Source organism: Penaeus chinensis, chromosome 35 (assembly GCF_019202785.1).
Source record: "Penaeus chinensis breed Huanghai No. 1 chromosome 35, ASM1920278v2, whole genome shotgun sequence".
Lineage (NCBI taxonomy): Eukaryota > Metazoa > Arthropoda > Malacostraca > Decapoda > Penaeidae > Penaeus > Penaeus chinensis.
Window position 1 is genome coordinate 5780890 of NC_061853.1, and position 15742 is coordinate 5796631.

The window sequence follows — 15742 nt, forward strand, 5'->3', positions numbered from 1 at the left end:
GAAGAAGGGAACACTGAAGGGGTTAAGGAAGGGATTTTGTTCTAATTATTTGTTATTTACTTTTCTTTTTTTTTTCTTTTTCCACCTTTCTTTCTTCCCTTGGTTTGGTGAATCTAGACCTTGCCCAGCAGCTATAGGTCCAGTTTAATTTGTCCGCCCCAGATGGAGGAGCTGGCTAGTGAAGTCGAGGAGCTCAGGGAACTCAGCGCCAAACGCCTTGACGAGCTGGAAAAGAAGACCAACGAGCACAAGGAAGCCCTCAAGGAAGTGGAGCGCCTGAAGATGGATGTTAGATTCTTGCTTACATTTTTTTTTTCCCTTGTGTTGTAGTTGAAATGTGATCATCATCATTGAATACTGGATAGTTTTGTTATGAGAAAGATGTGAGAAGAGCTAATTAAGACTGTGCTCAGACTTAAACCCAGATATTTTTACCCACAGCTGCCGACAGCTGCCGGAAAGTGTTATTGTGGAAACCACAGAGTACAAGTGTCTGCAGTCACAGTTTTCTGTCTTGTACAATGAGTCGATGCAACTGAAGACGCAGCTGGAAGAGACCCGGGCACAGCTTCAGAACAGCAAGAATGCTCATCTTAGGCAGATTGAGCAAATGGAAGTAAGTCTTGGAGAAGGAACTTACCTCTGGTAAATTTTTTAAATTGTTTACTATCCTGCTTATGAATAATTTTGTGTAAGTTAATTGAATGAAATTGAAATATAAAGAAAGAAGTAAAGGTGTATGTATACTTTTTCACCAAGATATATGACTAAATAAGGATTGAATTTTGTAGGTTTTATATAGTATTAGCTAATAAGTGGTTCCAAAATGTAGGAGATTTTGTGTAGTTCAAATTTGCTGTGCAGCAAAGAAAAATATAAATAACGGTTTTTAGTTGTTAGAAAGTAACAGTAAATGTTAACCCAAAGTTATCTAATTTTCCAGAGTGAGGAACTAACCTCGCAGAAGAAGTTGCGTACCGAAGTGATACAGCTGGAGGACATGCAGGCGCAAGTGCGGAAAGAGTATGAAATGTTAAGAATCGAGTTTGAGCAGAACCTGGCGGCCAACGAGCAGACCGGTCCCATCAACCGCGAAATGAGGCACCTGATCACCTCCCTCCAGAACCACATCACACAGCTCAAAGGGGAAATCCACAGGTACAAGAGGAAATACAAGGAATCTGCCTCAGAGACTAGTAAGGTAAGCACTGAGGTGATGCCATGATGCAAACAGTAGTTTTTGTAATATGTATTTGTCATGACAAGATCTTAATCCATTGATGCTGGGTTAGCAAAAATATGTTCTTAGCCCATTGGGAATTTAGTCCCCAGTTTTGCTTACACATAGATAACTGTTCATGAGCTTAGTCATCAAGGTGTCAATTTCTTGTCATAGCAATCTCACCCCTGTACCTGTTTCCTGGATTTTTAGAAAGATTTTATTTATTTATGGATAACATCATAGTGATATATTAATCCCAATGATAATAATAACGGTAATGATATTAATAGAATTGGAAATAAAAGAAAATTCAAGGGATGGAGATATCAGGTGAGGTTAGGTAGGCTCACTTATTAATTCCTTGTCACTAACTGCTTGTGGAACCATCTATATGTAAACAAAATTTACAAAACAAGACTATATTTGACATGTCCATTAAGAGTTAAAAGAAGAGGTTAGGAAAGTGTTTTATAGAACAAAGTAAGTTATCAAAGTAGATAACCTTTGATTCACTCAGTAAGAAATTCTGCATTGTTAACTGCTGAATTATACTTTCCTTGAAAGCCAACTTGTTAGCCAAATTTTGGTAGTTGGAGATGGTACTAGAATGATAAAAATGCCTTATCCTCCTTCCAATTTGTAATTTTTCATGTTTGTTCTTTCTTAATTTTTTTATTTGAATATTTTGAATGATAGATCTATCAACATTTTTTTATAGAAAAAAAGTCATTAATAACTTCTTTTTTTTTACAGCTGAAGCGAGAAGTTGAGGAACTTCATCAGAAGCTGGCAGTCAGACAGAGGAGTGCGAGTGTGAGTGAACGACAGGACAGTGTGAGCAGTGACAGAGGGGATGGACTGAAGGAGCAGGTAGGCAGAGAGACCCTTTTTGTGTTCTGGGCTTTTGTGTGGATGTTTGAAAGAAAGTAAGACCCTTCCTGTGTTTTTTTTATAAAGGTGGTTGACATGAAATGCAGGATTAATTGGAAGAATCCATTTTTGTGTGTGCGGTTGTGCGTGTGCATGTGTGCGTGCGTGCATGAGTGTGTGTGTGTGGGGGGGGGGGGGGGGGTGTATTTTGATAGTTTACCAAAATATCTTTTAACCCATTGGCAATGGGTATAGAAAATTAAAAAAAACTCTAGCTCTGGCGAACCGCGGCAACGCGCCGACTCTGAGCGCGTGAATTTGGTACATCAAGCCGAATCATTGCCTCTGGGCGCTTTGGCGCGCCGCCGCACGCCACATTTCGGGTGTATTGTTATGACGCCTATAGGCGTGACCCGTCGCCATTGGGTTAACTTCTAGCTGCTAGGTGACCTCTATGTACATGCCATGACATGACTGGATAATTTTGGGTGATGTGCATATATGCCATGATGCACCAATCCTTTATGCTGGGGGCTTGTATGGTAGTTTTTACCAGATTTTTTTTTGCTTTCCTACACTTTACATTTTATGATTAGAGTAAAATTATGTTAGTGATAGGGCTGTGATTCATGAAACAGGCGAGTCATGGTGTGATTAGTGTGTGTGTGTGTGGGGGGGGGGGGTACTTAGTATGTGTCAGGGGGGAGTGGGAGTAGTCGAGGGAATGGGGGAGGAGGGAGCAGAGGAGGTTGAGTCTAACATAGATGTGCAAAAAGGTCAGGTCTTGTGAGTGATCAGGGAAAGTAACAGAAAAAGAAGAAAGAAAGAAAGAAAGAAAGAAAAAATGGTTCTTTACAGAGTCTAGAGTACTTAATGGACTTACATTAAGTAAATAAGACCCCTAAGAATAACTATCATGCTATATCAGAACACCAGTATAAATATAGACCATGTGTAAAAACTAAAGCTTATCTTATAAGATAGCATAAAAAAGCAAAAGAAAATGCAATATAAACCTATTTGGTATAACTCCATGATGTCACAGAATAAAAAGTATATAATGATCTGTTATGAGTCTATACAACATGACATATTAAAAGTTTGGCAGTTATAGACCTTAGAAAATGATAATAATGAAAAATACTAAATAGTTTCTAAGTTGAATTTTATATCTATATGCATATAGATACTGTTTTTATTACAGCATAGATTTACAATCATTATACATTTTGTTTGCCAAAATTTGTGTGTTGTATTTCCCCACTTGTAAAGGATCAATTTTCAACTTTGATGTTTCATTCTTTAGTATCTATTTGATTTCTGAGACCTAATTTTTTGTGTGTACCTTTGAGTTCATCAGATATTTAAGATCTAGTAATTAAATATGGTTGAAGGAACCAGATGACTGAAGAATTTTGGTCTTTATGAAGTATTAAATGCCACAACTAATTCTGGAGAAAATTGAGGCTGCCAAATATTGTACCTTTACAAAGTGGTTAGCTCTGTTGCTTACCTTTACTTCACTGAAGTGGAAGTATAATAGGAAAATATGCATGTAATAGATGAAACATTAGAAATACTTATGTAAGACTAGTATGAAATGGTTCTAGGATTGTTCCCATGTTATTATCTGTTATTAGAATGGAACACCAATTATTGAAATATACTATAGTTCAAGTTACTTATATTGAGGAAAAATCTTTTAGAAGTGCTATATTAACAATGAGCTTGGTCCCACAGGTCGTAAAGGAGGAAGGTAGCGAGTCTTGTGACTCCTCTGGGCCTCCCACTTCCTCCAACCAGCAGTCGTCCGTCCCAGCAGGTGCTGGAGGACCTGCCGGCGAGGATAAATCTGCCGAGGGCGGCATTGATGTCAAGAAGGAGGAAGGAGATGAAGAGGCCAAGGTAAGGGTGTTACAGTTATTTGATTAGTTTATGGACTGATGATAGGGGTTGTTGTCTTGAATAAGTAAAGAAAAGAAAGGTGGTCTCTGAAGGGCATAGGTATGTGTGCTTAAATTCAATTGATTAGTGTAATTTATCTATACTGTATAATCTATATTTCTTTGATTCTTTATAGTCATTGGTAAAAGTTGAATATATGTTGTATTGACAAATGAGATATTAGTTTATATAGAATTACTTTTTTTTATTTTTTTTATTATTATTATTTTTTTTTATATAAGTGTTCTGGGTTGTTATCTTACTAAACTTGAACTAAAGGGAAGCATTCTCATTCTCACAGGACAATGAAGAAGGAGGGGACAAGAAGGATGACAAGATAAAGAAGGAAGTGAAGAAGGAGGGGAAGGATGGGAAGGAGAGCAAGCAGGGTGGAGCGGCTGCCTCGGCCAAGGACACCAGAGAGAATGAGATCATCCGTAACCTCAAATCAGAGCATAAGTAAGGCTAATGACTTTCCGAGCTATTCATTCTATTGGCCTGTCTTTCTTGCCGTTGGTATTCTTGTCTTCCATTTTCCGCCCATGCACTGCTGGAGGCTCTTGAGTTCATAACACTTTTTTCCAGTCAGGGTTTAGTGCTGAAATTATGATTATAATAATGAGTGCAAGAACATGAGTTTTAAGCCTAAAGTCCGATTGTCCATAATAGAGCAAAGCCTCTCAAAAGAGTGTTTTCCTAAATTTTTCCACTGTTAGTGGGAGGTTGGGAGTATGAAGAAGTGGTTTGGTACTGTTTGGCAAGTTTCTTCTAGCTACACCCCCAAACCCACCCCAGTTACCTTACCCTCTTGTGCCCCTTCATTTCCCATCTCTCTTCTCCTTCTGAACGGGTATAGTAAGTATGAAATAAGAGTTCTTATAATGTATGGCAAATACAACTCCCTACCAACAACCCAATTTCCCCATTCCCTTGGCACCCTCTTGGTTTGCAGAACTAACCATATGTGTGCCCTTAACCCCTTCACAACTGGTCACGTCTCTAGACGTCATAACAAACCGCTGAAGCACTCCGAGGCGGTGATTTGGCTTGATGTACCGAACTCCTGTGCTCAAAGTCGGCACGTTGCCATTGATCGCCAGAGCGTAGAGTTTTTTTTTTAGTTTTCTTCACCCATCACCAAAGGGTTAATGTTGGTCCTGCCACTTTTCTCTTTGGAAATGAACTTATATATACACCTCAAAACATATCCATTCCCTTATTTCCTTGGAACTACCTGATCTAACTGAACCAATCATATTGATGGACACCGCTATGAATGAGAGTAGTAGTTATAAAATAAGAATTTTTGTGATTCATGCCTTGCTCTTTACTGTAATGAATAGTAATGAAAATGATAATGATGATAATTTGGGATGAACTATGCATTGAAACAATTTCTCTCTCGCATATATGTGCATAGTAATTTGTCATCTGTTCCTAGAATTGTGAAAAATTGTTGTTTCATAGATATAACAATGATATAGTAACTTTACATGTAAAAGAAAAATGAAAATGGTAACCCCCCTAAGAACACCATTTTTTTTGTCCCACCAGCAGCAAAAGAGTCATGATTTTACAGTTTTATCAAGGCAAAATATGCAGAGCTTAATTTTACACATCAGAAGATGTGATGAATTTCATGATTATATTCTTAATATGTTCAAAGTAAAAAACAAACTTGTATATGCATGAAAATGAGATAGATTGATGTTGATATGTAAATAAGACCTATTTAAAATGTGATATGTAATGGTACTAGAGCAAAATAAGGAATGAGGGAAAGGTTTATGGTTTGGCTGGATGAAATATGCTATGCAGCACCTAGATTATTATTAACCCAATGCCGCCGGGGAAAATTAACAAAAAATGGGGAAAATACTGTGCCTATTTTCTATATTTTTTGTGAAATGTTTGCCCATAGATGGCTCTGCCAGTGCTCAGTCACAAAGGAGTCAATTAGTAGACCTTGCGACCTTACGTGATTTGAATCGGGGGGAAAAAGGTATTTTTTACTAGTGCTATGAATATCGATGGTGTTATTTTTATAATAAACATTATAATCATTATAATGTTTTTTAACATTAGTAACAGCAAAATAAGCTAACGTAAAATATTTTGTAAATCAAAGAAAAGGATGAACGGGCGAGACAGGCAGTACTCGTAACTGGCTCATTGGTGACTTAGTACAAGTGTAGCCATTTTGATAAAAACAATCAAACATGTACTCACAGTGGGCATAGCACGTACCTACACATCATACCTGTCGGCAAGGGGTTAACTACATTTCATTCACAAGAAGATTGAGGCAGGAAGACATGACTGTCTTAATTAGTTCAGGTTTAGGATGGTTGGTAAGGGGAGTGAGGGGGGTGATAGCATTAGTGTAGCTGAAGGAAACTTGCCAAACAATACCAGAGATGTTAGTGAAAAAGTCACAGAAAAAAATCCTCCCAGTTTTTTATAGGCTTTCCATAATTGTGGAGAATCAGATTGCTTGCACATTCTCTGATTAGCCATAGTTATGAGGAATAAGTCTGAAGAGGTTGATGTAAAGATTTAGAAAATTATAAACTTGTACATTTTTTTATTCACTCTGCACCAGAATGATACTAAGGCTGCCTAATATTTCACAATACCATCAATCACTAGATATTTCTTTGTATCCTTGAAAGCTACAGAGACTATCAAACTTTGAATGATTTCCTGAGAAATCATATGAAGTCAGTGGATTAATGTAGTGCCTCTTTATTATATGGCTATGTTAATCACTCGGACATAAAAATTTTCAGTCGCAAACATTCATCAGCAAGGATGGTATCTGCTGAATACGTTGTTTTTAACCCCTCCTTGACAGGTCACGCCATGAGGCGTCAAAACAATCCGCTTGATCTGTGGGACGTGGCTGTAAGCCGCGGCGTCACGCCAAAGCGCTACAAGCCAGTGATTAAGCTTGATGTACCGAACTCCTTTGCTCAAAGTTGGCATGTTGCCATTGATCTCCACAGCATAGAGTTTTTAAAAAATTTCTTCACCCTTCATCAAGAGGTTAACAGAGGAAAATTACATAGTTAATTAAGTCTAAACAAAAAGTACAAGTGTTCAAACTAAATAACAATCAAGTTTTTAGAATTTTAAAGGAACTAATCAAAGAAATGAATTTTTGCGTGCAGTTTGGACATACACCCAGAGTATACCAAGTGACTCAGTAAACTGTTACCTCATTGGAGGACATGGACTTAAACTTGTTTGTTTGTTCCCTTGTAGGAAAGGCTGTGAATGATTACCGGGAGCTGAAGTTGCTGCTCGACATGTACAAAGGGGTTGGTAAGGAGCAACGTGACAAAGTGCAGCTCATGGCAGCTGAGAAAAAGGCTCGCCAGGAAGTGGAGGAACTTAAGGCTCAGGTGAGGTTTGCGAAGGAGAATAGGGCAGATCTCTATATTTTATGAAGAAAAGAGAGAAAGAAAAATGATAAGGAAGTTTGGTATAGAAATAATAACAGGAGATAATAAGTATTGTAAGTAGCTTTAATAAAATAAAAGAACTGAAGGCGTATGTGGTTTTCAGAGAAAAATAATGTAGTTTCGCAATTTTTGTGACACTTGAAAACAGGAGAACAGAGTGGAATGGGAAAAGAATTAGGTTTGAAATCCTATCATTCTAAATTCTCAAGTTGTAATGCAATATTGCTGTGGCTGATTACAAAGAGATAACATTTTGGCCATGATTGTACTGTAATTTACATATTGTTAATTTGTATTTATTATATTAACTAACAAACCATAAAATATCCCAGGTGAAGAAACTTCAAGAGAGCAAACGTGAGGAGAGAAAGAAGCTGGCTGATGAGGAAGCCATTCGCAAGATCAAGCAACTGGAGGAAACTGTGCATCAGCTGCAGAGACAAGTGGCAGCCCAGAAGCAGGTGAAGCAAAAAGGGTTTTGTTATTGTGTTGTAGTATTTTTAAAAATTAATGTTATTGTTATTTATTTGAAATTTATTTGATATTTATTTTTGGGAAATGTTGCATCAGCTGCAAAGACAAGTGGCAGCTCAGAAGCAGGTGAAGCAAAAAGGGTTTCTTTATTGTGTTGTAGTATTCTTTTATTAATGTTATTGTTATCTATTTGAAATTCATTTGATATTTATTTTTGAGAATTGTTGTTGCATCAGCTGCAGAGACAAGTGGCAGTCCAGAAGCAGGTGAAGCAAAAAGGGTTTCTTTATTGTGTTGTAGTATTTTTTTATTAATGTTATTGTTATTTATTTGAAATTTATTTGATATTTATTTTTGAGAATTGTTGTTGTTGTTATTGTTGTTATTATTATTATTAATAATAATCACACACACACACACACACACACACACACACACACACACACACACACACACACACACACACACACACACACACACTCTCTCTCTCTCTCTCTCTCTCTCTCTCTCTCTCTCTCTCTCTCTCTCTCTCTCTCTCTCTCTCTCTCTCTCTCTCTCTCTCTCTCTCTCTCTCTCTCTCTCTCTCTCCTTTATTCTCTCTCTTTCTAACTTCATTGAACACAGTGTTGCCGGGAAAATTCTGGACCCATTTTAGAATTTTTTGTGAAATGTCTCTACAAGTGCACAGAGTCAGTTAGTAGACCATGTGACCTTACCTGATTTCACCTTTCCTTGAAAATGTGGGAAAAACGTATTTTTTTTACTAATGCTACGAATATCGATGGTGTTATTTGTATTATAGGCACTATAATTACTATACTGTTATTGACATTAGTGACAGCAATATAGGATAACAAAATATTTTCAAAAATCAAGATAAAAGGGTTAACAGATTAGACAGGTAGTACTCGTAAGTGGCTCTTTGGTGACTTTGTACAAGTGAAGCCATCTGTGTGTATAATCAATTAATAAAGTAAACTCACATTGGGCTTGGCATGTACCTACATGCCATACCTGGCAGTTTTGGGTTAAGTTTCTCCTTTGTAAAAAATGTATGAATGGGAATGAATAGCTTCACAGTTCAAAGTATCTTTATATTCAGTTTTCTGTAATACAACCTACACTGCTGGTCATGGTGGCCAGGAATAGAAACCTGAGCATGGAAATATTGTCCTCCCTAGACTCTTCCAGTCATGGCTCATGGACAGTACATTCCACCCTTGTTTATTGATGTATTTAATGCAAGAGCCCCTTCCTAAATGGCAAAGGAGTCTATTCACCCTCTAAGAGCTTTGTGCACTTGTGGTGAGACATGTCACCCCAACCCACAACCAAATTTTCCCATGACATGATGGTCACATCATCTAGATTGTAGTGGTTAATATATCACTTGTGTTCTAAAGATATTTATTCTCATTGTTATCTTTTTCTACAAGTGTTGCAATGGATACTTTCTCCTTTCTCCTTTCTGTCTCCCTCACCACCCTTCCTCCCTCTTTCCCTCTCCCCTCTCTTCCTCAGAAAATTAATGCCACATCTTTCTCTGTGTCTGCTCACAGGAAGAGGAGACCCTGCTTAACGAGATGGAAGTTACAGGCCAGGCCTTTGAGGACATGCAGGAACAGAACATCCGCCTGATCCAGCAGCTGCGGGAGAAGGATGATGCCAACTTCAAGCTGATGTCAGAGAGGATCAAGTCCAACCAGATCCACCAGCTTGCAAATGAGGAGAGGAATGTCCTGCAGGAACAGGTAAGGAGTAGGGGGTACAATGACTAATAGTAGAATGACCTTAGCTTGTACAGTTGGTCGAGTGAATTATCGAGCCTGGATTTTATCTGGTAATACTTGTGCATTCAGATATAACAATAGAAACCCTCTTCTTAACCCCTTCCCGATGGGTCACGCCATGAGGTGCCAAAACAAACCGTTCGATCTGTGGCCTGCGGCTGTATGCCGCAGCAGCGCGCCAATGCACTACGAGCCGGTGATTTTGCTGATTTTTTTTTTTTCTTTTTTAGTTTTCTTCACCCGTTCCTCAAGGGGTCAAAGCAAATTTTGTTACATTTTGATACATGAAATGAAATGCTTATTAAAGCATATGAAATAAAAACATGCATTCCATGTCTTTATTTTTTATATGAATGTTAATGCCTACAGTGATGCTTCCTACACCTTACACCCGCTATAGGATAAAATCTAAAATAATGGTTATGATAGTAAAAATAGATATGATAAATAAAAAATAATATGAATATATGATATAATTATCTTTTGCCTATATTTCCATTTTCCCTTTCCATAGCATGTACTTGTTGATTACCATTTAATCAATTGTTTATTTGTCCAGAGAGCAAAAACAAATGTTCCTTATATATTCATTTGTTCTCCCTTGGTCTTTGATGAAATGGTTGAGTAACACATTATTTGTCATCTAATCACAAAACACGTGTTGATAGGAGTGCTACTTTCATGTCTGTTAGTTATCTGCAGGCCTATTTAGCTTTAATTGTTATTGATGCTTAAATGTGATGGAAGAGGAAGGGAAAAGTTAATACTAGACAGTGATATCATATGTCACTGTTTAGTAATTAATTATATTTTTAAGTATACATAATTCTGAGAGGGTGAACTTTTTTGGCAGAAAAGTAACGTATCGTGTTTTCTTGCACATTCTAGTTGTTTCACAAGTCATTATGATTTAGATTTTTTCTGATATTACTATAAAAGTGTTCTTTGGACATTCACAAACTACCTGGTGCTAATTACCTGTGTATATAGTTTACCTGTTGGCACTTATGCCCTTACGACTCCCAAAGCAATAATCCGGTTTGGGTTAACAGTTGTTTGGTAGTTTCCTCATTTGTATAACATAGACTAGCCAACTCAAAATCACCCTTAACCCTCCCTCCCCCCAAATTTGAGATGGTCCCCTTAAACAATGTTATGATGTAAGTTATCTCTTCTCATGTTTTTTCTGTATGTATATATATTATGGAAAAATTGAAGTTTGATCAGTTCCAGTTCCATATTGTACTTATTTTTTAAAAATTTTAGATGGCTGCTAACACTAATGCAGCATTTTACTATACAAATGAAGGAGGTTCTTACTAAGTCCAAGGAAATAAAAAAGAAGAAAGTAAGCTTTTGCATGTGCACAGCAAATTCAATTCTTTATGGTATTTTCATAAAACACAAGATGAAAGTATTCTGTTTTTGTTTTCTACCATCAATAAAATTGTAATAGCCGAGCACAAAATCTAATAATGGTTTGTTGAGTACAACATTCTGTATAAATTGGAAATGTAAGTTGAGAGATCTCATTTTTAGGCAAGTAAATAATTGAGGGTGAAAGCTTTTACTGTTACATGGTATACATGGCACCAAATATCATTATCCCCTTGGTGACGGGTGAAGAAAACTAAAAAAAAAAACTCAATGGCAACGTGCTGACTTTGAGTGCGGGAGGTTAGTACATCAAGCCGAATCACCGGCTTGTAGCACTTTGGCGCGCCGCCGCGGCATACAGGCGCTTGCCACATTACGAGCGGTTTGTTTTGACATCTATAGACGTGACCCGTCGTTAAGGGGTTATAGTTACAAGTGATTATTATTAACATTATAATTATATATGAAAATAAAAAAATATGACTTTTTTTTATCATAAACAAATGATAACAAATGAATAGGCTACATGCAAATCATTAATGATAAAGATATAAATTTAATTTGATCATCTCTAAACGATAGCTGTTTTCTTGCAGACAAACACCTTAACAACACAAGTGGAAGCCCAAAACCAAGTGGTCCGCAAACTAGAGGAGAAGGAACGTCTTCTCCAAAACACCCTGGCCACGGTAGAGAAGGAATTAAGTCTGCGACAACAAGCTCTTGAAATGCATAAGAGGAAAGCCATAGAATCAGCTCAGTCTGCGGCTGATTTGAAGTTACATTTAGGTAAAATGGGGGAAAATAATTCCAAGACTTTGTGTTTGTGTGTGTGTGTGTAGGGGGGCGGGGGGGAGGTGAAATAAAATGTGTTTTTAATTTTCCTAATTAGATTACTAATTTTTAAAATGTTTTCCCCCATCAGAGAAATATCATGCACAGATGAAGGAAGCACAACAGGTAGTAGCAGAGAAGACAATGGCCCTGGAACAAGAGGCCTTCAAGTACCGCAGGGTCCAGGTGCGTGAGACTTGGTTTGGTTTCCACAGTGTTGTCAGTTATTGTTATGTATTCTGAAGCAACCTTGTCTTTACTCTTCTTAGCCTCTTTGAAAAGGAATTCTCACTTTTGCCGAAGGGACTCTTAAAATCTCTCTTATTGCAGGAGGAGATAGCAAGTCTTCGGCGGAAGGTAGAGAGGGCCAAGAAGTTCGAGATGGCGGATAGGGCAGATGAGGTACTCATGGAGGAGATCAGAGAATACAAAGACACACTCACCTGTCCGTCTTGCAAGGTGAGGGAATTGGCATGGTATTTGCCCTATGACTGTTCATTATTTTGTCCTGTGGGAGGTGGGTTGATTACAGTTGCCTAATAATGTCAGACCAAGTATATTACATGACACGGCTGTAATGTCACCCCTATTTTGTATATATTTTCAGTATATACAATGCCTCCCCTTTGCTATGTTATTTTCTTGTTTTCTGCATAAGTGTTTTTAGCTGTTTTGCCATTTTACAATGTTCATATTTGTTATTTGATTTGCTTCATCCAGATGGTAATAGACTGTTTTCCTTGCACAGACTCCATATAATTTCTCTAGGTAGTCCATAACTTGGTGCAAGTAGAATAACAATAAGTAACATTTTGCTATTTGTGTCATTTTAATTTTTTTTTTTTTTGTAATTTTCAATTTTCTGCAACACAACCTGTGTCGCTGGTCATAGTGGCCAGGTATAGGATCCTGATCATGGAAATAGCATCCTCCTTAGTCATATTAGTTATAGCTCATGGACAGTATATTTTACACTTGTTTATGGGTAGAAATAATGCAAAGCCATTTTTCTAAATGCTTTGAGCACTCGTGGAGAGTCTTTAACCATCAAACCTGCATTCAGCTGAAGTGCTTATGATGGCAAGTTTGTGTCACCCTGGCCTTCAGCCAAATTTTCCCATAAACTTGTGTTCACATCACCTGCTCCTCAAACTAATTTTTTTCATGATGTGATGGTCATGTCATTCAGATTGTTACCTAAGTAACCATCATTATTATTATTATTATTATTATTTTTTTTTTTTTGCAGGTCAAAAGAAAAGATGCTGTCCTTGTAAAGTGTTTCCATGTGTTCTGCTTTGATTGTTTGCGAACGAGGTACGAGACAAGGCAGAGGAAGTGCCCTAAGTGCAATGCTGCCTTTGGGGCTAACGACTACCATCGTCTCTATCTGACCTAGCACGTCTGTTGGCTTAAATTATATTTCCTAGTATTAATGTTATTATTATTATCATCATTGATTTTATTTTTACTTAATTTCTTCAACTTACGAAGAGTGAAAAAGTGCTCAAGAGTAAGATTATTTGTTATGGACAAGATTTTTTTTTTTTTCTTTTCAACTAAGTATATAAAATTCCATGAAAGAGCTTAAGGAAATGTGTGTGTACTGTAAAGCATTACAGTAAGGTACATACAAATAGGGATAACAGCGAAAAGATAGTCCCTTCAGGCAGAACTGTCATAAAAAAAACAAAAAACTTAATTATTATTTGTAGCCAGAGGAATACATTTTAAGAATCCTATGGATTGATTTTCTATAGCGATTTTGTTTTTTACAGTAGAGCATATGTGTTCATGTTGCTGTTGAAAATAGCGGGGGTTTATCGCTGGAGTTGTGAGAATGATGTACAAGCAATATCATTTTTTTTTTTTCTCCATTTCTTTATGCTGAATTGTTCATGATGTCACTGGACATCAATGTATATTCTTTTCTCACAGCTTCATGAGGAATATGAGAGAGAGAGAGAGAGAGAGAGAGAGCGAAGAGTGAACGAGAGAGAAAATAGCATTCCAGATTAGATGTTCCATAACACTGATTGAACAACTGACACCTTGCAATAACAGGGCAGTTGCATTCAAAGCAATTGTTCCTTTAATGATGGTACACTAAGCAAGAAGATCCTGAAAGAGCATTTTGTTCCTTTTTTTTTTCATTTTGATTAGGGCAAAGCTAGACACGGCATTGGATCTCATTTTTATTTATGAATTTTTTGTACTTTTAACATGGTCTTCATAAGCTTAATGATTTTCATACATTTACAGATTAAGAATGTAAAGAATTATACATTAAAGGAGCACTTATTTACCAGTGAAGGTAATAATTGTTTATAAAATTGTATCAATTTTCATACATATTTCAGAAAATATTTAGGTATTAAAAATGTTGTAATGCCATACATCGTAATGTATTGGATGTCAATTACAAAATAAATGTTTATTATGGTAGTTTCCTTTTACCTCTGCAGATTTTTGAGCAAGTAAATGTTTCATGTCATGCAATCCTTTTTGCCATAGGAAAAATATCCATTTAATTGGTAAACATGCAAACGAATACATCAGCCAGTTAAACTTTCATTATATATATTCCTTGTCAGTATTTTTTATATATTCATAGGCTAATTAGGGAACCTTATGAACTACAGTAACTACTGCACCTCCATTGTTTTGTGGGAACCAGCTCAGCGATTATAATGACCTGACTTGCATCTTTTGTATAAAATTACTTACCTTTTCTATCCTTTGAGGTCATCAGAATTGAAATGTAGGGTTTAGTAATTACTGATAACCATGAGGGGAAGTTAACTTTTATTTAGTCATTGACGGGTAGTTGGAGAATAATTCAGAGAGTGAGATATGGGAACAGAGGAAGGTGGTGAAGTATCAGGAAGAATGTCAGGAGAGGAGGCATGTGGTGGAGGACATTGTTGTGACGTAAGGGAGTTACGTGAGCATCCAGGTAGGAGTGGTAGGGATATTAGGGAATGAAGAGGGAATAATGGGGCATATGGAGGAGAGGATGGGGCGTTTTGGGGGGAATAGGAGGAAGAAGAGGATGGATATTGGCAAATACTTTGAATGAAGAGTAAATCTGAAGAGGTATGGGAGGGTGGATGAGAAAGTGGAGTTTTCTCTTGGGTCATGTTTATGAAGTTTTGGATGTCTTTAAGAGTTTCTGGAGGGGAATTGAGTGGGGAGGTCTGAGGGGGAATTGAGTGGGGAGGTCTGAGAAATAAAGGTTTTCTTAGGAGAAGTGGGAATACATGTCTGAGGAGCACAGTGGGAGGTGGATGAAGGGAGAGGACATGGTATGAGAAGATGGGGTGGAACATTTAGATTGCCTAATGCAACAGGTAGAGTGAGTAGGAGGAGTAGGCATTGTGGGTAGTAGAAATTGGTGTATTTGGATTTGGACTGGAAAAGGAATTTGACTTGGGGAGAGAGGGAGTAGAGATTGGATAGTTTGGGGTAGAGGGAAGAGTTACTGAGACATCTCAAGAAGAGGAATAGTGTAGCACCTTACTGCCACTGCATCATAGTCAACAAGGTGAGCAGGTCGTTTTCACAGTCTGGCCAGTCCTTGTAGACAGGAGAACCAGCTGGAGAGACAGAAACAGGTCCAGAACAAGTATTAAGCGAGGAGTGAGGTTGGGCAGGATTATGTTTGCCAGTGAGGACATTCAGGATAGATAGTGTACGAACTTAGGACTTGGATGTAACTGTGACAAGGTATGAATGATTGGAATGACTGTGAAAGGAAACTTTGCCTA

At 37.4% G+C, this 15742-nt stretch overlaps 1 protein-coding gene across 1 annotated transcript in view; it reads left to right on the forward strand.

The window, feature by feature from the left end:
- LOC125044223 (E3 ubiquitin-protein ligase Bre1-like) overlaps window positions 1–14413 on the forward strand; it is a 30852-nt gene extending 16439 nt beyond the window's left edge. Inside the window, exons 7-20 of the mRNA XM_047640745.1 lie at window positions 118–299; window positions 442–616; window positions 944–1201; window positions 1976–2092; window positions 3833–3997; window positions 4338–4496; window positions 7303–7440; window positions 7833–7961; window positions 8211–8240; window positions 9534–9725; window positions 11738–11930; window positions 12067–12161; window positions 12306–12434; window positions 13225–14413. Coding sequence (XP_047496701.1) covers window positions 118–299; window positions 442–616; window positions 944–1201; window positions 1976–2092; window positions 3833–3997; window positions 4338–4496; window positions 7303–7440; window positions 7833–7961; window positions 8211–8240; window positions 9534–9725; window positions 11738–11930; window positions 12067–12161; window positions 12306–12434; window positions 13225–13374 — 2112 coding nt within the window. The 3' untranslated portion in view covers window positions 13375–14413. The remainder of the gene's footprint in view (window positions 1–117; window positions 300–441; window positions 617–943; window positions 1202–1975; window positions 2093–3832; window positions 3998–4337; window positions 4497–7302; window positions 7441–7832; window positions 7962–8210; window positions 8241–9533; window positions 9726–11737; window positions 11931–12066; window positions 12162–12305; window positions 12435–13224) is intronic.
- Window positions 14414–15742: the final 1329 nt, after the last annotated feature.